This window comes from Ambystoma mexicanum, chromosome 7p, assembly GCF_040938575.1.
Source record: "Ambystoma mexicanum isolate Mex_15411 chromosome 7p, UKY_AmexF1_1, whole genome shotgun sequence".
Taxonomy (NCBI): Eukaryota; Metazoa; Chordata; class Amphibia; order Caudata; family Ambystomatidae; genus Ambystoma; species Ambystoma mexicanum.
In genome coordinates, this window is record NC_090939.1 from 56,201,044 (window position 1) to 56,227,402 (window position 26,359).

The 26,359-nt window shown below is 47.4% G+C and overlaps 1 protein-coding gene across 1 annotated transcript in view; it reads right to left on the bottom strand.

Moving 5' to 3' along the window:
* The window catches only part of MAN1A2 (mannosidase alpha class 1A member 2), a 1,471,929-nt gene that overhangs the window by 30,569 nt on the left and 1,415,001 nt on the right, over nucleotides 1-26,359 (bottom strand). Inside the window, exons 9-10 of the mRNA XM_069635768.1 lie at nucleotides 15,201-15,316; nucleotides 13,722-13,941 (exon numbers count right to left, since the gene is read on the bottom strand). Coding sequence (XP_069491869.1) covers nucleotides 13,722-13,941; nucleotides 15,201-15,316 — 336 coding nt within the window. The remainder of the gene's footprint in view (nucleotides 1-13,721; nucleotides 13,942-15,200; nucleotides 15,317-26,359) is intronic.

A 26,359-nucleotide genomic window follows, 5' to 3' on the forward strand; every position in this document is an offset into this window, starting at 1 on the left:
GAGAATTTAGTAACTGGAAGGAGTCAAGCAGATGCCAACCCCTCACACAGTGCTTCATTCATTTGCACTTTATTTTGGTCAAATACCATAAAAGCCAACATATAAAATATACAATAAATCAATAAAAACAAAGTTTTGTGACACGAATGGAAGCCAATTCCAATCAATACAAAATAGGTGAAAGGCACGAAGTAGAACAATTCTACGTTCAGCATAAACAGCCTAGGCCGTTCACAATCAATTCTTACAAAGTGCAAGAGTGCAAATAGTTAATTCACTGTTTGAATACCAAACATCATCCCTCAAGATTAAATATCCATACATAAAAACATGGGAAGAAAATGACAATTCAACCTCAGGAGCTGTTCAAATTCATCAGTCGCTACCGTTTGCTTTACAGGAGCCAATACTAGCACAAACCAAGAGGCTATGCCTCGTGTAAACACAACCAAATGCAAAAGGCCCTCGGTAGCCCATTTAGGCTAATTCACATGTCTGTTTGGATCCTCTTCTCGAAGCCCTCAGTAGGTACCAGCCCATTGCAAAAGTTGCAGCTTCATCTTTAGCTGCGAGGCATAAAGCCATGGCCATGGCCTCGGCAACCGTACGAGCAAGGAGGAGAGGCTTTCGAGATCCTCTCCTCAAGTCGACAGAGGGTGGACAAAGCAGACCATATCTTCAGGTACATCTAGAAAAGGTGATGGCGCTTCCAACAAAGAGAATTGTGTGACTCGAAGGATCAAGCAGATGCAAACCCCTCACATGGTGCTTTATATCAATTATTTACTTATTTATTGAGTAATCAAACCTTTCACATAATTACATAAATAATTTATCACCATCATTTCATTATAGATAACTCATTAAAAGATATTCACCTAAAACTACAGCCAATAAAATAGTCACATACAACAAATGTAAGTAAAAATAAAAAAAGAAGAAGAAAAACGAAAGAGGGAGACCACGTCTGGTTGCTTAGAGAGGCATCAGCTTCACCTCACTGATGATCCCCAACAAGGGTGAAACACGTGTATGGGGTTGCTGGTGGTACTCTCGTTCAGATTGGAATTGCCATTGTATTTCGGTGCTGGACTGCCCCTGGGCAGGACAAAGACTGATATGCAAATGGATATTACCCATCTGTGAAAGGCACAGTGAGTAAAAGCAGTGGCTGCGAACTCTCAAGTGGTTAATAACCACTGAACAGGTTATCATGTCTGTTCTTGCGAGAGAGGGGCGCCCGCTACCTTTGTAAAACTATTTTTTAAGGAACCTGGGATTGGTAACCCTAGGTCTCCTGGGGGCAACCAGACGTGGTCTCCCTCTCACTGTGCTTAGAGAGGCATCAGCTTCACCTCACTGATGATCCCCAACAAGGGTGAAACACGTGTATGGGGTTGCTGGTGGTACTCTCGTTCAGATTGGAATTGCCTTTGTATTTCGGTGCTGGACTGCCCCTGGGCAGGACAAAATCTGATATGCAAATGGATATTACCCATCTGTGAAAGGCACAGTGAGTAAAAGCAGTGGCTGCGAACTCTCAAGTGGTTAATAACCACTGAACAGGTTATCATGTCTGTTCTTGCGAGAGAGGGGCGCCCGCTACCTTTGTAAAACTATTTTTTAAGGAACCTGGGATTGGTAACCCTAGGTCTCCTGGGGGCAACCAGACGTGGTCTCCCTCTCACTGTGCTTAGAGAGGCATCAGCTTCACCTCACTGATGATCCCCAACAAGGGTGAAACACGTGTATGGGGTTGCTGGTGGTACTCTCGTTCAGATTGGAATTGCCATTGTATTTCGGTGCTGGACTGCCCCTGGGCAGGACAAAGACTGATATGCAAATGGATATTACCCATCTGTGAAAGGCACAGTGAGTAAAAGCAGTGGCTGCGAACTCTCAAGTGGTTAATAACCACTGAACAGGTTATCATGTCTGTTCTTGCGAGAGAGGGGCGCCCGCTACCTTTGTAAAACTATTAATGGAAAAGTAGTCAAGAAGGGGTACCTGTAATGGGTTGGGTTCTATGTCATTTCGCTAACACCCGTTTTTGCGACAGGTGTTTTTGCGCTGAGTTTTTGCTGAAAAAACTCATTGCAATAATTGTACATTATGTTTGGGGTGGGGGGCTCCCACAAGCCCCCTGTCCTCTACCTGTTTGTTGTTATTCCTGCCCCCATGCCCCAACCTTTTATTTGCCATTTCCCACCTCTCAAAAAAATTCGAAACGTGTTTTCGGCAAAATTTCCACGTAAAAACACCAGTCGTAAAAACGGTTGTCGATGAAAGGACGTTGTACCAATGGGTTGACCATATGGTCTAACAACTGCGCCTGGACCGACTGAACTCAATGAAAAAGCCACTGGAAACACCTATAAAGAAACCTGTATCGTGCAATGACATTATTGGTGATTTTGTAGTCAAGTGTTTTGTTGAAAAGCTGGAAGAGTAGAATTCTTGGGAAAGGGAACCCCTGTGCTTTATGAAATATTCTGAACTTGGGGAAGGGGAAATTGATTACAAGCCAAGAGCTATAAGAAGCTCTGAACTTTACTTTGAACACTATTTCCTTTGATTCTGACATCCCTACACATTGTATGCAGTAAATTGCGAGGGCAAGCATAGGTTTTGGACAGAGACAGAGGTTTAACTTTGGACTTCCTGATGCAGACTATCCTTATATTTCTTTAGGTAAGAAAATCCCACCTTAGAATAGCAAGTTGGGCATTATTACACCCTGCCTTTTTGAGTTAATAAAACCTTGTTTAACGAACTTGAACCTGTTGTTTGTGTACGACTCATGATTCCTTCATAGTAGCATTACAGATTTTAGTATCAGACTGTAAAGGAAGCTGGGTTTCCAAGCCGACTGGTTTATACCACTTCTCCTTTCTGCACAAATATGATTTCTTCTGTAACTCTTCTGCTCCATAGCATATCCTGGTTTGAAATGTGTATTGTTTTCCAAGAGCATGATCTGCTTTTTGAATTTTGCACTGTGGCCGATTTTGCCCTGATGAAGGACAGCATGGTCCGGAATGCACTGGCCTTTGGCACCTGCCGCTACCATGCATTGTTAAACTGGTCGTCTCTTTTTTACCTATTTGAAATTGTGGAATGCAGTTTTTGCTAAATGCATTCATGACGACATTATGAATTTCTTGGAAACATTGTCTAACTAATCAGTTAGCTACAGGGAGTGCAGCACTCACTGCAGGCTTGTAGCCTCGGTCCTTTCTTCAGTAAATCACTGAGTGTCTTGTGCGGATGCACTACTGGAGGGTGTGCACAACACAGTGTTGAATTTTGATTTGAGCGATCAATACTTTTGTCTCTACACACAAGAGGTGCCCACTCAAATGTCTTTCATAACATCCTCTACCTCATCATCACTGCCCTTACCACCCTCCAGTACAGCTCTCCAATGCAACTCGACTGGTCACACCATCTGGCAATCTCTTTTGACATTATTCATACCACACCAGTCAATCAAAACCATTGGAAACCTTGCAAACAAGTCTTCTGATCTTTCAAGAACTTCCCGCTAGTGGCTCTCACAAAAACCTCACCAAACTCCATTTCACATGGACTGATTTACCTCTGACCAAACAGGACTGCGATTCACTCCTCCAAGGGCTCAAAACCACTCTCACAACCATCATCAACCGTCATGCCCCAGTGCAACAATGCACCCTTAAGTCTAAACCTTCCACACCCTGGTACACTTAAGAAATCAACTTCAACAAATGAACCATCAGAAAACAAGAGAAGTCTTGGCAAAAATCCTGCAGTACATCAGACCTCGCCCTGCTCAAGGACTCTGTGCTACACAGAGATGGCTGATCACCATTGCCTGGGCCAACTATCACCAAAACACCATAGCTAAGCCCAACAATGAAATCAACGCTTTCTTCAAAGTCATCAAGCAATGCATCAACCCTCTGATGGATCCAACCACCAACATCGAGAAAGCCACCACCATCAACTCTTTCTTCATCAATAAGATCTGCATGATCCACCAACACAGACACCAATGCTACAACTGACAGCCCACTGCACACATCCCATCTCGCAAAACCACAACCTTCTGGACAACTTTCAATACACTCACTATGGAAGACCACCTTAGCATCCCCCAAGGCCAAATATGTAGATGACATTCTCCCTACCCCGGACTCAAGACACTTCTGACTGAAGGACTCCTCCCTTACCTGACAATCATTAACAGTTCCCCAACTCAAAGCACCTTCCCCTCAACCTTCAAGACTGGACAAATCCCCCTGCTTCTCAAGAAACCAACACTGAAGCCTTACAACCTCAGCAACTACCCCCTGCCCCAATCACCAATCTGCCCTTCCTGGGTAAGGGAATAGTTTCTTACCTGTAACTCCATTTCTCCAGCATTGGTATCTTTCATGGATTCACATGCTTAGAATATTCCCCGTCGTCAGGCTGGGAATCCCCGGTACATTATATATATATATATATATATATATATATATATATATATATATATATATATATATATACCCTTTCCCGTAGGAAAACTTTTTCGACGCTTATGCGTCCTATCCACCTCGTTTTGTATCATGCGTGCCTGCGCCGCCAGGACGCCATGATATAAATACAGGACCCGCCCCCGCGCTCCCTCAGATTTCAGCCCCCAAAGTAGTGAGGGAAACCAGTTTGCATGTCCAGGGGAGGCAGGCGGGCGCATGTGAATCCATGAAAGATACCAATGCTGGAGAAATGGAGTTACAGGTAAGAAACTATTCCCTTCTCCAGCATTGGATCTTTCATGGATTCACATGCTTAGAATAGATTACATAGCAGTACCACCCCGAAAAGAGGAGGCGTGCATGCAAACCCACATACTTTCTTACAATGCCCGTTCCCTACGGTCATGTATACATCAGTAATCGTTAACCTAGAGAACAAACAATATTCCATCATACTCGCAACATGATGTAACCCCTCAGCCGGGGCTTACCTTACTGGAATGGGTGTCGAAGCACCGCCTGTCCCATCCGGGTATCTTCGGCATGTTGTTGCGACAGGCAGTAATGGCGAGTAAAAGTGTGTGTGGTCGCCCAGGTAGCCGCCATGCAGATGTCCCCCAGAGGGACTCCAGACCACAGCGCCGTCGACGATGCCGCCGCTCTAGTTGAATGAGCTCTTGGCCGTCGTAGAAGAGGCTTCCCTGCCTTGGAATGGCAGTAGGAAATGGTAGATGACACCCATCTTGACAGTCCTTGCTTTGAGATGGCTCTGCCTTTAGCACCCAAACCATAGGCTACGAACAACTGCCTCGTTTCTCTGAAAGGTTGCGTGCGATTAAGATAAAACTTGAGAGCCCTTTTTACGTCCAATGTGTGTAACGTGCGCTCCGCTCCCGAGCATGGCTCTGGAAAAAACGTAGGTAAGACAATAGAGGAGTGTTTATGGAACACTGAAGGAGCTTTCGGTATGAACTGTGGGTTAGTGGCTAGTACCACCTTGTTCTTGAAAAAAACGTAAGTATGGTGGATCTACCATTAGAGCTTGGATTTATGAAATACGTCGGGCTGAAGTGATAGCCACCAGGAAGGCCGATTTCCACGACAAAAACTTTAGAGGTGATGATGACATTGGTTCAAACGGAGGTTTCATAAGAGATGCTAACACCAGATTAAGGCTCCACGCAGGAGGAAATTTCTTCTCTGGAGGGAAACTTCGAAACAGGCCTTTAAGGAAGTGCTTAATCAGGCGGTCGCTGAATAATGGTGCGGAATGTCGTTGACGTGTAAACCTGGAAATGGCAGCCAGGTGTACTTTTATCGACGATACCGACAGGCCCTTTTGAGCTAAGAACAGCAAGTATGGAAGGAGCTGTTCCGGCTTAATCGACTGCGGGACCAAACCTGGTCGATCCGCACACCACTGACAGAACCTCCTCCATTTGTACGTGTATGAAGTGTTTGTAGAAGGTGCTCTTGCCGCTTGCAGAATGCGCCGACATTCCTCCGGAATCGTTAGCTGACCAAATTCGGCGAAGTCAGGAGCCAGGCCGTCAACTTGAGGCTGCCCGGGTCGTGATGCCAAACAACACCCTCCTGTCGAGACAGAAGGTTGGGGGTCTTCTGGAACCTCATCGGTTCTGCCGCCGCTAGGTGAAGCAGGTCTGAAAACCACACCTGTCTGGCCCAGTACGGGGCCACCAGAATCACCCGACATGGAAACTTGATAATCCATTGCAACGTCCTCCGGATAAGGGGAAATGGAGGGAATGCGTACAGGAATTTGTCCGTCCATGGGAAAGAGAACGCATCCCCCAGTGAGCCCTGCTGAGGCCATCTGCTTGCATACTGCGGGCATTTCCTGTTGTCCCTCGTCGCGAACAGATCGATGGAAGGGTGTCCCCACTTCTTGAACACGTGTTGTAGTTGCTGGTCGTTCAGCACCCATTCGTGAACTTCGCTCATTTCTCTGCTGAGGGCATCGGCCTCCCCATTTCTCACGCCTGGCAGGTGGAACGCCAAGATTTGCATGTTGTGTTGCAGGGCCCAATGCCAGATTTTTTGTGCCTCCGTCGACAGGGACCTGGAACGTGTCCCTCCTTGTTTCCTCAAGTAAAACATTGTAGTTGTGTTGTCCGTCATGACACGCACCACCGAGTCCCTCAATTGAGGAAGGAAGGATTTTAGCGCCCATCGCACTGCTCTCAGTTCCAGCAGGTTGACATGCAAGGAGGACTCTTGTAACGACCACCGGCCTTGTACCTGTAACGTATCCAGATGAGCTCCCCATCCGCTCAACGATGCATCCGTCACCACCGTCTTCTGGAACTCCGGTTCCACCAGAGGCATCCCTTTCGTTAGATGAGAAGAAACTCTCCACCAACAGAGTGCTTGTACTAGATGCTCGTCGACGACCAGTCTGTCGGACCAGCGACCTTGGGTCTGCGACCAACGGTCCGCTAGAAATTCCTGGCAGGGCCTCATAAACAGGCGGCAGTTGTTTATCAACGGAATGCAGGATGACATGGTCCCTAGCAGGGACATGTATTTGCGCACTGACACCCTGGCACCGCATTGCCATTCCGACGCCTTGCTTTTTAATTTCTGTATTCTATCGCTGGACGGTTTTACCAGGCTTGTGTGCGTATGAAACTCCGCTCCTAGAAAGACCAAGGTCCTCGAAGGCTCTACCGAGGATTTGCTGAAGTTTATCGCGAAGCCCAGTTTCTGTAAGAGGGACAACGTGGCCCCCAGACTGTTTCGTGTCTGTTCCCTGGACGAACCTCTGACCAGCCAGTCGTCTAGATAGGGATAGACATGGCGACCTTCCTTTCTTAAATGGGCCGCTATAGGGGCCAAACACTTGGTGAATGTCCTGGGGGAGGACTTGAGACCGAACGGGAGGACCTTGAACTGGAAATGTTTTCGCCCGACGACGAACCTTAAATATCTCCTGTGTCGTGGGCGTATTGGGATGTGAAAATAGGCATCTTGAAGGTCCAGCAACGACAGGTAATCCATGGGTTGCACTGACCTGATAACCTCCTGGAGCTTTAACATTTTGAATTTTAAGCTCTTTAGCCATTTGTTGAGTACCCTCAGGTCGAGAATGGGTCTCCATTTCCCATTTGGCTTCTTTCTTGACAACGAAGAACCGGGAATAAACTCCTCTTCCTTCCTGTACTCCAGGAACTCTTTCTACCGCTCCTTTTTGTAGCATAAGCTCCACCTCTTGTCGCAGGATTCGAAGGTGGGGTTGAGCCGAAAACACTGGCGGAAGGCTTGGAGGTTTGTCCTTGAATTGTAGTGCATGACCCATGCGAATCGTGTCCAGGACCCATCGATCTGTAGTGATGCATTTCCATTGGTCGATCCGATGAGAGACTCTGCCCCCCAGGGCGTTCGCAAGGCCGTCATTGGTTGCTGGTTTGCTTGTCCTTCGTCGACGAGGAGCCGGAGCCGTGCCTTTTAGAGGCTGGATAGTCTCTGCCTCTACGTGCCGACTGGGATGCACGTCTGTACCCCTGTGAAGCATACGAGGGTCTGCTAAAACCACGGTCCCTAGAGGCTCCAAAGCGGGAGTTTCCAGCAGCACCTCTGAAGGGGCGAAAAGAACGAAAATTTCTTCCTGTCTGGAGGGCGCCAAGGGACCTGGCAGTATCTGTGCCATCCTTCATCCCCTTCAGGGCTTCATCGACCTTTTCTCCAAACAGATGTTCTCCTTCGCATGGCATGTCCAGGATTTTGTATTGGACTTCAGGACGGAAAGTAGTACATTTGAGCCACGCTTGTCGACGAAGTACTACTCCATGATTGATCTGTTTGAAACCAGACTCTGCTAGGTCAACTGCAATATTAATTGCGTGGTTCGACGCCTCTTCGCCATCTCGTACAAGTAACATGGCTGCTTTTCGGTGTTCTTCTGGCAGATGTTCTAGGATAGGGGCTAGCTTGTGCCACATTTCCCTATCATATCATGATACGATCGCTAAGGAGTTGGCTGCTCTTACCGTCGTCGCACCCACTGAGAGCACCTTTTTACCGAAGGCATCTTTCCTCCTAGCCTCGCTTTCTGGTGGGGTTGAGCATTTTTGCTGTACTCTGGCCTTTCTAGCCGCTGCCGCCGACACCACGGAGTCTGGCAGAGGTTGTGATGTTAGACATTTTGGAGTGGACTCCGGGGCTTTAAACTTTTTCTCAATACGCCCCTTTATAGCCGGCTCCGAAAACGGATGGCGCATGGTCTTGAGGCCTTCTTGCCACACATGATCCAGGATTGGAATGGCAAACACCGATTTTCTCCTCTGACCCATATGATCGAAAAGAAAAAAGTCTTTCTTTTGTTCCTCAGGAATCAAGCCGAATTCAGAACACGCTCTTCCCATCATTGCGTGGAAGGCTCCCACATCATCCGGAGGAGAAGGCTGCGTCTGGCTCCTCGTAGATTCTATCTCTACATCCGAATTCCATGTTGGATCTCTAGACGGTGACAGGGAAATATCCGACCCTGAGTCTCCCTGGATAGAATCGGAACCCGATAGTTCACCTTCCTCCTGCACTCGCGTACGACCCTTCGCCACCTGTGACGCCGATGGACTCTTGGTCGTCGAGTTTCGAGCTGCTTGAGCCTGCTCGTCGACGGAAGGTACAGAAAACAGAGACGATGAGGTCCCAGGTTGGGGGATCTGCGTATCCAGACGCTGCAGGAGTTTTTGCAGAGTATTAAGCACATCCAGAGACAAGACCGTCTGGGGAGTCAGCAACGACGAGGATAGAGGGGCCACACCCCCGCTCGCAGTCGTCATCGTCGTCGAAGTGGAAGGCCGTAAGCCCAAATCTGACGGCTGCACAACGATGCCGCATTCCCCTTCCGCCGACAACGCCGACAACGCCGTGTCCGGCTGCAACAAGACTTCAGGGGGAACCGGGTCGTAGACCTCTGGCTGCCAAGCCATGGCCTGAGTCACCGTCGACGAAGGAATCCCCAGCGCTGCCGTTTGAGCGGTAATAGGCATCGTCAACGACACCGCAGTCGACGAGCAGGTAGCCGGAGCCGAGCCTTTAGACTTCGCAGCCGATTTCGATGCCGACTTTCCGGCTGAGGAATCCCTGCTCACGGAAGACCTGGAACGGTCCCCTGAGGAGGATTTTGACGGCACTTGCCTCTCTGTCTTAGATGACGAGGAGGAGGATGACTTCTTATGTGATGAGGAAGGCCCAGCATGCTTCCCCGAATGTTTGTCCTCAGGGCGGGTTTCACCCGGCCGCACCTTCTTCAAAGAAGGTTCTGACTTGCTCCTGGAGGCCGTCGAACCCACTTCGGATGCCGGATAAGCACCTGCTCCATCGTTAAGCCAGTCGACCAACCTTTTTTTCCTGTCCTTAAGGGTTTTTTGGGAGAAACCCTGGCATATCTCACATGTATCTGCCGTGTGGTGCGGGTGGAGACAGTAGATACAGTCCATGTGGACGTTGCCTTATAGACTTTTTTGAGCCCACATGTCGCACACGGTCGAAATAGCGCCTTTCCAGACATAATTCTCTAGTCTAACGTCGCCGAAGCGAGGGAAAACAACCTAATTTCTGTTAGTAGTAACCACGAGGATCCCACTGCTTTGAAGGACGGTTGAAATCTGAGGGAGCGCGGGGGCGGGTCCTGTATTTATATCATGGCGTCCTGGCGGCGCGGGCACGCATGATACAAAACGAGGTGGATAGGACGCATAAGCGTCGAAAAAGTTTTCCTACGGGAAAGGGTATATATATATATATATATAATGTACCGGGGATTCCCAGCCTGACGACGGGGAATATTCTAAGCATGTGAATCCATGAAAGATCCAATGCTGGAGAAGATTCTTGAAAAAGCAGTAGCCATGCAACTCCTCCAACACTTGGACATCAGCAACCTCCTTCAGTCCTACCAATCTGGCTTTAGACACAGATGCAGCACAGAAACAGCTACCATCAAGGTGATCAACAATGCCCTTCAAATTCTCGATGATGACCATCCTTGCCGCCTGGTCCTCCTTGACCTTTGACACAGTAGACCACCCGACATTCACCGGCAATCTACATCACCACATGGGGATCGGCCAGATACCCCTCAGCTGGTTCAAATCGTACCTTGCTAATCACCAACAGCTTGTACAAACTGATTCTTCCAGATCACCAACTCTACCAATCTTCTGTGGAGTCACGCATGTATCTATCCTCTCCCCCGTGATCTTCAATCTTTACATGGAACGGCTTGGAACCCTCCTTATGGGCCGGGAGGATAGCTCGGGGACAATGCATTTGTCTTGGAAGCAGGCCAGTTCAAAGCAACACAGATTCAAATCCCGGTACCGCACTTTGAGACTGGTCTCCAGTGATATAGTGCATTATAAAAGATTAATTAATTTTGCTCCATACAACATCCACCAATACGCAGATGCCATGCAGCTCTTCCTCAAGATATCCTCCATTCAAGACATCCACAGGCTCAAGGCCTGCCTTTCATGGATCCAGTTGTTGATGTCCAGTGCTTACCTGAAGCTCAACCCCTCCAAGACTGAATTCCTACTTATGACCAATAACAGAAAACCCCCACCCCGACATCCACACCTGGCTCTCTGCTATGCACCTCATGGGCTTCACACATCAGCTGGCCACCTGCGCCAAGTCTCTTGGGTTTGACATCGATGGACACCTCTCCTTCGAACAGCACATAGCAAGGAAGACACAAACAGCTTGGTATCAACTTCCTCTCCTATGCAAAATCAAGCACATCTCGGAAAACAACTTCATATCTTCTTTCCAACACCTTTGTCCTCTCCCACATGGATGATGGTAATGCCCTTTCGGAAGTGCATGCAGCAACTATCCAGGCTCCCCCGAGACATGTCGTGCATGCTCCTGCATGACTCAAAGGACTCTGCAAGTTTGACCACATCACCCCTGCCCTCATCGAACTGCACTGGCTCCCGTGGCAAGCCTGTATCATTTTTCAAATCCTGCTGAATCATATACAAGTCTGTCACCCTGAAGTTCCCAAGCTACCACACTGAGAAACTCAGCATCTCCAGACGCCTACGATCCACCAGACGTAAAGACATGTGCACACGAAGTCCGTCGGTGCAGGAAGTAAAAATAAACAGAAGCCAGGACTTCTCGGTCTATGCCCCAAGAATCTGAAACCTCCTACCCATCAACATCCGACTCGTTCCCTCACTTCTACAGTTCAGGAAGGAGCTATAGACCCTCCTCTTCAAGGAATGGCTCCTCGCTAACACCTAAGTCCATACACCATCTAGGACTGGGTGATCTGATCCCCACTTTTTCCTCCCCAGGTCACTTGTAGATCCATTCCTGACTATTGCCTTCCCTCCCCTGTTAGATCCCCAATCCCTTGTTTCTATGCTACATAACCTTATTCTTCCCCCTATGAGTGTAAACTGCCCCGTTGTTTCCCGAAACTAGGTTGGCGCTCTAATAATAATAATAATTTTTAAAAGTACCATTAGACGAAGCTACACGACTCCACCAGATGCCCTCTGAGAGTCCAGGGGTGAGCTTTGGACATGAGAGAGAAGCCAAAAACATCCTTTTGAACCGGTTTGGGAACTCAAAACCTGCTACCAAAGAAGAGAGAAGGGTTCTGGAACCCTGCAGTGAGGGAGAGAGTAACCCTTCAAACCTGCATCTTGGGATGGAGAGTTTAGGTGGGGAACAGACTAAAGCTGGCCTAGGCAGTTGGACTGCAGCCCAGAGTGGATGCTACCTTAAGGAAAACCTGCACCGCAGAATTACCCCCAGACTGGGAGAGAATTCCCTTCTTGAGTTTGTCAAGGTTTTACTCCACGAGTACAGTGTGAATCTTTCCCTCCCTTTCAATAAAATACTTTGTAGAACTGACACCGGGTAGGTCTAATTTCTGATACCTGTGGCCTTGTGAGTATGATCATTCTGGGCCGTTATTGGCTCAGAAGCTCGGCTTTCTAGACAAATCAGAGTGGCTTAGGCATTCTAGCAACCTGATGGGCCGGAACACAGGCCATTCTCGACAATAAGGGTGTGTGGAATATTTTGCCTTTCTGAATAGTTGAAATATCTGTACATCATTATTAGTCTATATCCATCCTCTCAGACTGGGCAGAATTAGTCGCTGAAGTGGATCAAAACGGAATTAAGCACTGAAGGAGAACCTCTAACCGAACTAACAAATCATTTTTTTGTTTTAGAAAAAAATATTTGCATGTACATCCTGAATATAATTTCCCACTTCCTTTACGGCTGTTGGTTCTTTCAAGCACTGGACGCACTACAGGGAAAGGAAGCATTTCTAATGTCTGAGTGGACATGGTCATTGTGAGCCAAACCTGGGGCACTTCAACAAAATCTGGTGATCATGGAATTGGTACATGATACTCTTCATACCATGAATTAATGTTGAATTGATATTGAAGAGGGACTGTCTGGCTGACAGCACTGTGTGTCGTCTGGCGGCGAGAGAAAGGTAAGCTTTCCTTAGCGAATACAGCCCGCATTCCGAGCATTCTCATTGGTGGAAGGCACCTGGGGGTAGCAAGTCAATCAGGTGGCTAGGAACACAAGTTTCAATTGCCGGTGAAAGCCCACGTTCCATCCTGCCTTACGGCCGGCTCCTCCTGCCGCCATCTTCCCCCCACCCTCGGTCCTGGTTTTTGTTTGTTTTTCTCCCTCCTCACCCCTCACTTACCGTATTTTGGCGGCACTCCCTGCCGCCGCTGCACCTCCATCTTCGCTCCTGCAGGCCGCCATGGAAAAGGAATATGGGCTCAAAATGGAAAGCATTTTCCTTCATTCAACAAGACGCACGCAGTGTCCTGTGCGTCCCGTTGAATGAAGGAAAATGGGCAACCTTGGGTGTTAATAGCCTTTATCCCCCATTCCAAGGGTTGGAATGGTGGGTAACGGCTCAGTGCCCTCGTTATCCGCCCTCACTTCGCTCAGGCTGATAACTTGGGCTGCCGGGCCACGACCCCCCCCCCGTTCCAGCCCTTGGAACGGGGGATTAACGCCATACTAGCGCTTCCATTCAAATTCCAAGGCTGGTTCAGCCACCAGTGGTAAAATATAAACTTATCATGAAGGGTAAAACAGGAAACTCAGATGCAGCTTAGGCGCATACCACTATGATGGACATTACTCATTCCCACTCAACATCCTTGTCGTAGTCCTTCTACTTGCGTCCCATATTCTTACCTGTCCGGTCATAGGATTCATGGCAGGTGTGAGCAATCTCTGCTCCAAGCTGCAGGTAATGGCCGGCTTTATCCCCCCTGGAACCGTCTGCACCCAGGGCCAGCATGCCCCCTGCGAAGCACGTCAGGTGGCCCATCTTCCTCTCGAGGTGGCCGTTCTTCCACTCGCCGATGAACGTCAGTCCCCCGTTGGACTTCCGTATCAAGTGTCGCTCTATTGCCTGGGGATAGACAAAGGTGCAAGAATGGACATGATGCAACTTCTTACACAATCCTTCTCTGGTGTTCTCTGCAAGATGTGTTTCCTGTTGAGCAGTCAGGCAGCATCATATCTAGAGACACAGACAGTGATTATCCCAGAAATCCTCATTTCACATCCTCTGCCAGGCACTATCATATCCAGGGAAACAACCAGTGATTATCCCATAAATCCTCAATTCACATCATCTGGCACGTACTATCATATCCAGGGAAACAGCCAGTGATTATCCCAGAAATCCTCATTTCACATCACCTGCCAGGCACCATCATATCCACAGAAACAGCCAGTGATTATCCCAGAAATCCTCATTTCACATCATCTGCCAGGCACTATCATGTCCAGAGGAAAAACCCAGTGATTATCCCAGAAATCCTCATTTCACGTCACCTGCAGGCACTATCATATCCACAGAAACAGCCAGTGATTATCCCAGAAATCCTCATTTCACATCATCTGCCAGGCACTATCATATCCAGAGGAAAAACCCAGTGATTATCCCAGAAATCCTCATTTCACATCACCTGCCAGGCACCATCATATCCACAGAAACAGCCAGTGATTATCCCAGAAATCCTCATTTCACATCATCTGGCATGCACTATCATATCCAGAGAAACAGCCAGTAATTATCCCAGAAATCCTCATTTCACATCATCTGCCAGGCACTATTATATCCAGGGAAACAGCCAGTGATTATCCCAGAAATCCTCATTTCACATCATCTGCCAGGCACTATTATATCCAGGGAAACAGCCAGTGATTATCCCAGAAATCTTCATTTCACATCTTCTGCCAGGCACCAACACTCCCTCTCAAGTCCTGGGCAGCCAAGACCCAGACTACCAAATAAATTACATGACTTCTCATGTCTCATTTTAATCGTTCAAGTGAATTTCATTTTAAGAGGCTCTTAAACGTGCGGCAATCTCCCAATGCCTTTTTACGTGTTCCCATCATTAAAAGTCTCAGTTTGTCGATGAGGGGGTTTCTCCCCCCTCCACTACAAGAGAGGGGAAAACCCCCTTGGCACATCACACTACTCAAAAGAAATGCCTATTAATAAAGCAATTTCGTGAAAGTATAAACAATCCATTCTGGGTTTTTCCACCATTCCAGTGGACGCCTTCCTAAATCCCACGTCCACTTTCCCTGCCCTGTAGCAGTACAGATGGATCAGTGTACAATCCGCAGAATGCTCCAAGATGGCGTTTCAGTTACCTCGATGGCGTCATCATACATCTTCCTAGCTTCGGTGTCCGTCTTGTCTGACATCAGCCAGGCTTTCAGCAAATATTCATAAAAACTGTCTCCCAGGCCGCCAACCGATGTGTGATCTGAAACGGGAAACAAACAAAAAGAAAACTTTAGATCTACGGTATCAGTTATTACAAATGATACACTATGAGTTGGGTCTTTCTTCTCTGGAAGTTACTGTGCAGTGGAAAGGTCTTAGTATTTAGAAACATTATTAGTGCGCCGCCTAATTCGCTATTTAGTAAACTCTCACCTTTAGGGGAGGATAATCAAGTCTTAGATTTAAGGAATAGGTTCACATTTATCACCAAACTTTTGACTGATCTCCTGATCACTTTGGACATATTACAATCAAGACCACAAGTGATCAAAAAGAAACGTATCCTTCAAAACTGGTGTAACACTGGACAGAAAATTGATAACTGCACCCGGTTTACAGACATCAGTCTTACAGAAGTCTCTAAATATAATTGCCTCCCACTTGAAAAATATTCTGGATACGTCTTGGCATAACCAGTTCTAGAGACTGCGATTTAATTTGTTTCCCACATTTTAGCTAAAAGGCGTGAAACTACAAATCCCTCGCCAAAATAGGTGGCGCGGGATATGTCACAATAAATCTAGTATTCAGAGCCTGGAGCACCTAAAGTGCAAAACTGAATACACTGAGAATAATGCACTTTAAACAATTTTTACATGATGAATGTTTTTTAACCTCATGGGAATTTTGGAACAGAATGTGCCTGGAACATATTGCCCAGACCTTCTCCTGGAAAATAACTTGTCTGTTTGAGTAAATGGTATTTTTGCTTGGATCCTGGTGCCCGTTCCTGTTTTTGACGCGTCCCTTGTGTTGATGCCCCGCTCGCCCTGATGCCTGTGGGCTTTGGCGCGTGACAAACAAATACATACATACATGGCAATCAGATCTCTTTGATTTTAGCTACAATTAGATATTTAAGGATATTATTCCCATTTGAAATGTGGCAATTAGACTATTAGTGCATTGCTAATTCTGTCATTTTAATAATTATTTTTGTTCTGTATGAAAATGAATGCATTTGTGCAAGGCTTGTTGAAAACCATAGCACAATAAATAAAATAAATTATTATAAAGTTAAAAATGAAATATTTGTTGCTAGCACAGAAGTGCTTGTAGACAGATAAGAAATAGCACAAATGGAATTATAGCCACCGGGAAGAGTAACGCCCTCCATTTGCAATTACACACTAAGCAAAGTAAGATGAAGACGTGAAGCTTCTTCCCCCCATCGTGCCGGGCTGCTTGGACACTTAAGAGTGTACCATGGGAGATGGTGGGAGTGCGTTTCCCCCTTGGAGCCATCAAGATGGCCGCCCATTTAACAAGGGTGTTGCTAGGTCTGACAAAGATCCGGGGCTACGCTAATGTCGGGACTCGGGGCTAGCTAGCCGTTTGGCTGTAGCCCCTGAGCTTCTATCCGGGACTACAAATAAAAGATCTGGGGCTCCAGATCTCTTAGGTCCCCCCTAGCAACGCCTCTGCGCCCCAATAGCAGCTGCCTCTTGATAAGTGGTGGTTTTCTGTAATAGGAGGCAGTCATTGCAATGGAACACCCTTGCTCTAACAAGTCTAAAGTCTTTCTGATGGGGCTCGGGGACCTACTTTCATAAGCTCTCCATATTTAGGTGATGGTTTCTTCTGTTGCTAGATCAGGGGGAATCTACAACCAGAACAAGACCTCCTCCACCTGACTCAATACATAGTAGATTCGAAGTTTAAAACTATTAACGTAGGGTGATCAGATGATCAGATATCCCGGTTTTGCTCTTGGGAGAGGTTTGGGTGACCACTTGCAGAATCGAGAGTGTATAAATCTTCACAGTCGGTGGGTGTGCTGAAAGCCGCAATGATCACAGTCGCCAATCTCAAAATAAAGCACAGATGGATTGCAATGCTCCTTTACCAAGAAAATCGGCATAGCAGTTATGCATCAAATAAATGATATTACATCCTGGAGGTTTTAGAATAACGCTTAAAGCCGGATCCACGCCATCCCTGGGAGGACTCGAAGCACCAGAAATTGATAGCCGCATGCATGTCAGACTGCTTGGGACATGGTCTCATATCCAGGCCTGGTATGTCATTCAGAGGAAGTGTGCTTAGGTCCCAGCTAAATCTGCACGTGTGTCTCCAGGGGAATGTCTGGAGCACCCCCTCACCCATCCCCCTCCCCCACCACTGAAGTATAATCCTGGCAGCACTGTCAAATCCTAGCTCTACCTTTAGGTAGGTGGCTTGCCCCGGCTTTTTATTTTAAAAATCTAGTCTCCTTATATTATGATACATGATCTACTATATAGCTGTCAAAAAACCAATGAACCAGATATTGGCATGGGGGCATTTCTGTTTTCAGGACAATCATATTATAATAGCTGTGCTCACTCAAAGTGCTTTCCTTCAAGACCTAGTTCGTCACTATGAGGAAAATGGTTTTAAACCTAAAAATGAGAAAGGCTAAAGAGTCTTCTCTTGATTTTGGCATTCATGTTTTTGGGGACGATATAATAGCATTACAAATGTTATGTTACAAATGTGAGAAATCGATCAATGACCCGAGACCTTACGACAGATCAAGGTTTGGGAAAAACGTGGCTAATTCGATAGAAAATGTGGGAAGGCGATTTCTTTGCAAAATTATGAGCACCTACATGGAGGCTCCTAATGAGCAGAATCTGTAGGTCCCAGCATAAAGCAGGAACATCACAAGTGTAGAGTAGGAAATGCCCCTGTGATGCCATGCGCGCCTTATATGCGCTTCAGATTCCTTTCTATTAAGACTAGAGTTACATTGGTGTGACATGGGTGGAATGCGTCCGTCATCTGTCCGGAAAGCAGGTGGCAGTCTCTGAAGCACCCATGTACTTTCTGTAAAGGGACAGCGCAGACGCCTAGAGATGTTCTTGGTCAATTTGCTTTCCACTTTTACCAGCAGAGCCCCAGGTGACTGTATCTGGCCATTTTGACCCTCCTGGGCCATTCGAAGGTGTTTCACTGCATAATTAGCCTCCCAGCCCCTTTGCGCACCCTCCTTCCCCCAGGCCGCTTCCACTTCCATGCTCGACCTTGTCCCCACCTCCCCTGCCTGCCCACCATGCCTGATTGGCCGTCCAGTCCTTGTGTTCCAGACCTAACGAGCTGAACTGCTCGAAATCTCCACTTTTACCAGCAGAGCCCCCGGTGAGTGTATCTGGCCATCTTGACCCTCCTGGGCCATTCCATGGTGTTTCACTGCGTAATTAGCCTTCCCACCCCTGTTGCGCTCCCTCCTTCCCCCAGCCCGCATCAACTTCCATGCTTGACCTTGTCCCCGCCTCCCCTGCCCGCCCACCATGCCTGATTGGCCGCCCAATTCACTTTAATCCACCTTGCCGGAGTAGCCCTCTGCCCGGCAGCCCCTGCGGCTAAGGGAACCGAGGCAAAGGGCGGCTCCTACATTGGTGGCTCCAGAGTGTCTGCAGGTGTCCACAGGGGAAGCCAATGAAGCCAGCAGTCAACAGACACCAACAGAAACTAAGTGTGGCGGATAGAGCAATTACTCTACTACAGAAAGCCCCTGCCACTCTACCTTACCTTCCCACAACGTAGACTGCCATAGACTTACACCATGCATACTTAGAGAGATTTGTGACCACCAGCCTAAATCTATTCATGGCTGGACTGTAAATGTTGCATTGCATTACACCCTAACTTACTTGCCAATGTTAACTAGTGCCACACCTAAAGAGAACTGTGAAGATTGGCCTGCGTCACATCTAGATCGGATTATGAATGTTAGCGTGTGCCACACTTAGATGGAATGCTTAGCTTTAGCCTGCGTCACATCTAGATCGGATTATGAATGTTAGCGTGTGCCACACTTAGATGGAATGCTTAGCTTTAGCCTGCGTCACATCTAGATCGGATTATGAATGGTAGCGTGTGCCACACTTAGATGGAATGCTTAGCTTTAGCCTGCGTCACATCTAGATCGGATTATGAATGGTAGCGTGTGCCACACTTAGATGGAATGCTTAACTCTATCCTGCGTCACATCTAGATAGGATTATGAATCTTATTGTGTGATGGACTTAGATGGAATGCTTAACTCTATCCTGCGTCACATCTAGATCGGATTATGAATGGTAGCGTGTGCCACACTTAGATGGAATGCTTAACTCTATCCTGCGTCACATCTAGATAGGATTGTGAATGTTAGCATGCGCCACACTTAGATGGAATGCTTAGCTTTAGCCTGCGTCACATCTAGATCGGATTATGAATGGTAGCGTGTGCCACACTTAGATGGAATGCTTAACTCTATCCTGCGTCACATCTAGATAGGATTGTGAATGTTAGCATGCGCCACACTTAGATGGAATGCTTAGCTTTAGCCTGCGTCACATCTAGATCGGATTATGAATGGTAGCGTGTGCCACACTTAGATGGAATGCTTAACTCTATCCTGCGTCACATCTAGATAGGATTGTGAATGTTAGCATGCGCCACACTTAGATGGAATGCTTAGCTTTAGCCTGCGTCACATCTAGATCGGATTATGAATGGTAGCGTGTGCCACACTTAGATGGAATGCTTAACTCTATCCTGCGTCACATCTAGATAGGATTGTGAATGTTAGCATGCGCCACACTTAAATGAAACTGTGAATGTTACCAAGTGCCACACTTAGATGTAATCGTGATCACTAGCCTGCCTCACACCTAGATAGGATACTGAAGATTAGCAAGTGCCACACTCTGATGGAATAGTGAATGATAGCAAGCATCACACCTAGACATAATTGCAAGTACAGCAATGCCAATTAACCAATCCACTAACAATTTCAACCCTCGGCATACACCTCTCAAACTGTAACCGAACATGACCACAAGCCTACAACACAACAATCCGCACAAATTTCACTACACTGCAACAAAACAAACCACACCACGCAAACTCGTACAACAGCACACGACAACTACCAACTGTAAAATACTCCAAGCCCAGCCAACGGACCCACCGGGCTGAGGCTGCCAACAGCACATCACTGCTCTCTTGCACTTTTCCAGCTTATTCCCACTAACTCACCCCCTTCCCTCTTTCAGAGCCCCAGGGGCCCACTCCGGTGGTGATAGTGCGCGGTACAAATATCCTTTAACATTAACATGACTATGAATCCCTCTCTACTGAAATGTTCTGTGAGGTTAATGCAAGGGTCCCAAGCATCCTTGCAATTGGCACTAATGAACTTTCCACAAAGATTATTCATTCGGTTAGACAGCTCTTAAATGTAGAAATAAATAACAAGATGCTTTTACATATTCAACTAGTCTACTTCCTAAGAATAGGAAACACCCCAAAACCAAACAAAAGGAAGTAGAAATACTCCTAAAAAACAATCGGGACCATTGACACACTCTTCAGATCAGTAGAACTAGCAGAATAATGCAATATTTCTGCATCATTTTTAAAGCAAACAATTCAACATTTAATTTTAATGAATTACCTGGTACAAGGAAGTATGGATTACAAAACGATATTTGTTTTGGAGCAAATATATATTTTACTTGCCAAAAAAGTACCACCACTGGGAATGGAAATTACGGAAATATACAAATATGTCGCCAAAATAACTGATCAGGCAATTACTGCAATTTTCCCCCTACATATTATCCCAACTCCCATTACTGCGCCCAAGCGGAGCGGGGGTGTCCCCCACTCTCCTTGGCCGCAGTAACGGGAGTCAGGGGATGTCCGCCACTTACCATTATGGTAAGCAGCGGATAAGACATTTTAAGACAGCAGCGCCTCACGTAAGTGGGAGGAACGGACGCCGCAGGGGTACAAGGCAGTCGGCAGCGCTCACAGAACTGCGCCACAGTAAAGGTACGCGGGGGGATGCGGTTGGAAGATTGGCCGGGGGCATGCAGGCAAAAATGATCTATCTAATCACTGCGCTGGCGCCATAATTGGAGTCGACATTTTCGTCTGCAGAATTACAGGCTGCGCAGTGATCACCTAGATTCGAAATTACTGGTTCACTTCTCAGAAAATCATGTTACTCCCGGCCTCAATAAATAGAGAGTTTGTGTCCCCCTTCCAAAATATTATCTGGAGCAGATAAAAAAAAAATCATGTTATTTAAAAAATAAAAAAATAAAAACCTACAATCGAATCACTTCTGACCCGGCAATCAGCTTTTCAGGGCACATATATCTCACATTAACTAAAAAGACCCTCATAATTATTCTAAAGATGCTATCTTGACTATCTCAAGAAAAAGGGTCGATAAGCACTCCGATACATTTAGCCCATCAATAAAAAAGCCTGGGCATTCCCACATGTAATCGGGTTCCTGCATGTGCAGAGGGGCGTAATCCATGTCCTGGGCTCGTCTCTTAGCCGTCTCCAGGCAAAGGCGACCTGTGGTCTTCACTCGAGTGCCTCGAGGGTTGCCCGGTTTATTTGTTGCTGAATTACATGGCGCAAAATGTGTTTTTGCCATTTTTAAAAAAGCAGGTGGCATCCCTCCCACATCTTCACCTCAATCCTCGCCGCCTTTCTATATGACCAAACCCACCCTTCTGCAGTAATTAAGTGGCAGAAAATGAAGCAAAATGTAGTTCAGCAGCTGCGAGGACAGCCAGCGCCTCTTCATGGAGCCTACATAGTCGCTCATGCTTTGGGGTTGTGGTTCTTGCTCCTCAACTGAGGTTTCTGGGATTCCTTCCTCTTAGTAAATAGGACTGAGGGTGAGCAGGTACTCTTGAATGCTAAAATCAATATTTACCCTCATTAACAGTGTTCGCAGTAGACGGGGAATCAGAGTTAAATTCGATCGTTCCTCGGTCTCCAGGATTCCTTTAGTAGGAACCAGGACCACCACCTTCCAGCCAGTGATTTGAGAGGTTCTCTTCCACTCCAAAAATTCCCAAGCCAGTCAGTAAGAAAAAGGTTTTGCTTTGATGGGGAGAATCTTGGAATAGCATCCAACAGTTTGGCTCGTGAGAAGGACCGTGTCAATCGTGCAGCTCTGATTTTACAGTTAATGGACTTCCTTGCCTGCTGCCCATTCAAGTCCAACGGCCTCAATGGGAGCGGATCATCTAATGATCCCAAGTCTTCTCCTTGTTAGACCTTCCATCACATTACAATGGCACCACTGGTCTTACTCCATGTCACGGCTCCGTACAGAGCTATTGCTGCTTCCGGCTTTCATGGCAGGCAGAATGGACGGCCCGATCCAAACCTGAAGTGTTAGTAAGGCCTCAGAACAGGCAAGCACTTCACTTACTGCTGCTTTTTCTAGACTGGATCATGAGAGATTTGACGTGAACACGCCAGCTAACAGTAGTTAACCCTTTCTAAGTTCTCCATACCAAGCTTCTATGTAAAACTAAGACGACTTCATTCATGCTGATTAAATAGCAATCATACTAGAATGTACTCCTGTTAACCCCTTTTTTTTGTATCAATGCTTTTTGTGCCTTGGCCCGCTCGCTGGATCCGCAACTTGACCGTTTTTGCCACAATAACTTCCTGCTGATGCGGTCATATGCATCCACAAAGCAGCAAAACAAGGTTGATCACGTATGGAGTACATATATCACTGGGAAGACTCTCTAAATCGGTCATACAGAAGTCCTTTTTAAAATCCCAGTTGTGATCAGGGGACCAGACCCTGATTGGCTGCCCACGGTCACGTTTGTAATAGGGATTAAAGGCCCAGACCAACTCACTAGCTTGGATCCTAGGTGATTTCATTTGTTGCCTGTACAATGAGTGGCCAAAACAATAAACAGGGCAGGCGTAAAGTGTGGATAAAAGTGTCAGGATCAATCCGGGGGCTGGAGCGAAGTAGCAGTGCAGGGAAAACAAAAACGTTTGTAATGGCGTATCTCCAGCTTGAAGTTCTTCTTGGGGGTTCCTTCCCAGAAGATGTTTTGTAACAAGTAATAGTCTTACGACAATATATCTGACTTTTTCTGTATTTTGGATTTGTGTTTCTTGGCAAATCTTGGTAAATCCCAGTTTCAACGGGACGTCCCTTCTTTCAGACTCATTCCCTGTTGCCCTTGCTGTTGATCATCTTCCCTTTGGACTCCCTTGTTCTCCTTCAGATGTAATCTTTCTCCAAAGAATTTTGGAGGTCCAGATTTATTCAGACAAGGGTTCGGGTAATGACTGGGCAGTTCCCATAGTCCGGATGCAACCAGGGGAATTGGCAAGGAGGGCAGGGTGGCCATCTGTTCTGCTTAGAGTCTACTGATCTAGAGCCTATAACCTCAGAAGGATAAGATAGCACCTTTCTTCCTCCTCCCCTCCAAGCACCCGCTTCCTAATGCTCAGCACTTTATAGTACATTTAAGGTGTCGGTCTATTTACTTATTAATTCCAGCAACACTCAGTTTCTCGCCTCCAATGCTTTCCCTTTCTGTAACTGCATCTGATCTGCATACGCTATCTTTCCCACTCGTCAATGCCACACTCCTCTATTAGTACCGCTATAATCTTCCTGGCATTCTAAGTGAATGACCTCTCTTGCTGGTCTTTATACTCCCAGTCTGGATTATCTCCATCACCGTCTTAACCCCTTTGATCATTACTGCCAATGCACTCCCCTCCTTCCCCCCTCTAGGCACTATGGTGGCCTTTCTCCAAATCTCTCCTCTTTCTAACTTTCTTCACCCCTTTGGGATTGCTGTTGCTGTTCTCACCTTTATCCTTTCATTTATTTTGCTCCCCTGAGAGCCACCATTCACAGTATTATATCCAAACCTCAAGCTCTTCATCCTTCCAGAAGGATTGTAGAGCTCTCCACCCCATCTACGCCTTCTGTGCTCTTCTATCACTTCTCTCTCCTTACTACACACCTTCACTCTCTCAGGCCACCCTGGCTATCTTTGGCCACCCACTCTCTCGTTACTCGCCAGCAGTTTAGGTTCTCTTGGAGCCTAAGTTTGGTCTCCTGGGACTCTTATTGAGCATGGGCCAGTCCTCTGGACATGGTCTCTGCTCCGACTCTGAGTCCTCCTCCTCATTCCTCTAGCCTTCTACAAAACCGCTCTTGTCTCAATATCCTCTCTATAGCGCCTACGTCTCGTGCCTAAACACTTATGTACAGGCGGGTTATATCATATCATCTTGACACCAGACTGAGTTTGTGGGCTTTTATAGGGCTGTGGGCCTGCCTTCCAGACGCTCTCTGGTGAAAGGGGATTCAGGGGTATGATAAGGCATTTGTAACGCGCCTATACACAAGTGTTTCAAGGCGCGACGAGGCAGGGGGGGAACAAGGGGAGACAGACAACGATCTTACTAGGCCAGGTGTCATTCAGATCGCGCAAGTGCAAGGGTAGAGGGGAAGGGAAAAGTGCATGGGGGAAAGGGAGAGGGGAAAGTGCAGTACAGGGTTATAAGCATACAGCATACAGGATAAATAACAAGGGCCAGCTGGTGGCAAGTGCGAGGTAAGTGCAGACAAGTGCTAGGAAGGGGGGCTGTATGGATACAGACACAGTCCCGTAGTGCAGGGGTTGCCGTGGAGGCAGTGCAGGGGAGAGTGGCTGGGCCGAGAACGGTGAATGGCCCAGTTGCAGATTCAGTGCAGTTTCAGTAGTATTAGCAGAGGAGAGGGGGAGAGAAAGCGGAGGCAAAGAGGAAGGTTTTGAGGTGCTTCCGGAACCGGAGGTGTTTCTCCTCAAGTTTCAGGGAGGTAGGAAGGCTGTTCCAGAGGGAGGCCCCTGCAGTGGAAAGAGATCTGCCCCCAACTCGTTGTTTGGAGAAGCGGCTGACCCTGAGGGAGTTGGAGGCGGATGAGCGAAGAGCTCGAGAAGGAAGATATTTAGGAAGAGAGAGTTGAAGGTATTTTGGCCCAATGCCCCAGACGGCCTTGTGGACAATGCAGAGGGTTTTGAACTTGATCCTCGCAGTCACTGGGAGCCAGTGTAGTGATTTCAGTCCTGGAGAGATACGGTCCCTGGGCTTGAGGCCAAGGACAAGTCTTGCAGTCCTGTTCTGGATGAGTTGCAAAGGGCAGAGAGTAGAGGCGGGCAGATTAAGATAGAGGCTGTTACAGTAGTCCAGCTTAGAGAGAACCAGGGCTCTAGAGACAGTGAGCTTCTGGGGGAAGGAGAGGAAAGGAAGGATACCTCTGAGGAGGTGTAGCTGGTAGTGTGACTTCTTAGATACGTCGGATATGTGAGGAGAGAAGGAGAGTGTGGAGTCGAAGATGACCCCAAGGTTTTTTGCCTTGCAGGTAGGAGTAGGAAGAGGGCCCAGAGAGGCCGGCCAGAGAGCAGCAGGGAAGGAGGGAGTGGGAGTGCCGATGAGTAGAATCTCAGTCTTACTGGCATTAAGGCACAGGTCGTTGGCGGCACACCATTCCTGGATAGCAGAAAGACAGTCAGAGATGAGGGGAGGAGAAGAGGAGGCCGAGGGTAGCCTGAAAATGAGTTGGGTATCATCCGCATAGCACTGAAAGTAGGGGCAGAGAGCGGCGATGTGGTGGGCGAGAAGTGCCAGATACTGGTTGAACAGCCAGGGAGAGAGGTTAGATCCCTGGGGGACACCACAGGTAGAGAAGAAGATGTCAGAGAGGAAAGACCCCAGTTGGACCTGGGAGGGTCGATTTGAGAGGAAAGAGGTCAGCCACGCCAGAGCCTGACCAGTGATACCGAGGTTATCACGGAGACGGTTGAGCAGGATGGTATGGTTGACAGTATCAAAGGCAGAAGAGAGATCAAGCAAAATGAGAACACATGGAATGTTAGAGTCAAGGTTCGAGAGCAGGTCCTCACGGATGTTCAGGAGAGGTGTAAGTTGTTATGAGGATTGGCTGTATGTCGCCGCCATGGAGGATGGCTTACAGGCCTGATGTGGGACTTGGGATTGGCTCCTCCCTCCCATTGGGCTGTCCTGTTTCTGCCTGGCATAACCAAGCTTAGTCTGCATTCTAGCCTCTCACTGGAGGGAACTCTGTCCCTCGAAGCAGTTGCTGAGGGAATGGCTGATGGACCCCACACCACAGGATTATTCCAATCCTGATTCGGGATTTTAGGCTGGCTAGACCTCCCTCTTGGCAACCCTCTCCTTGGTTGTCACA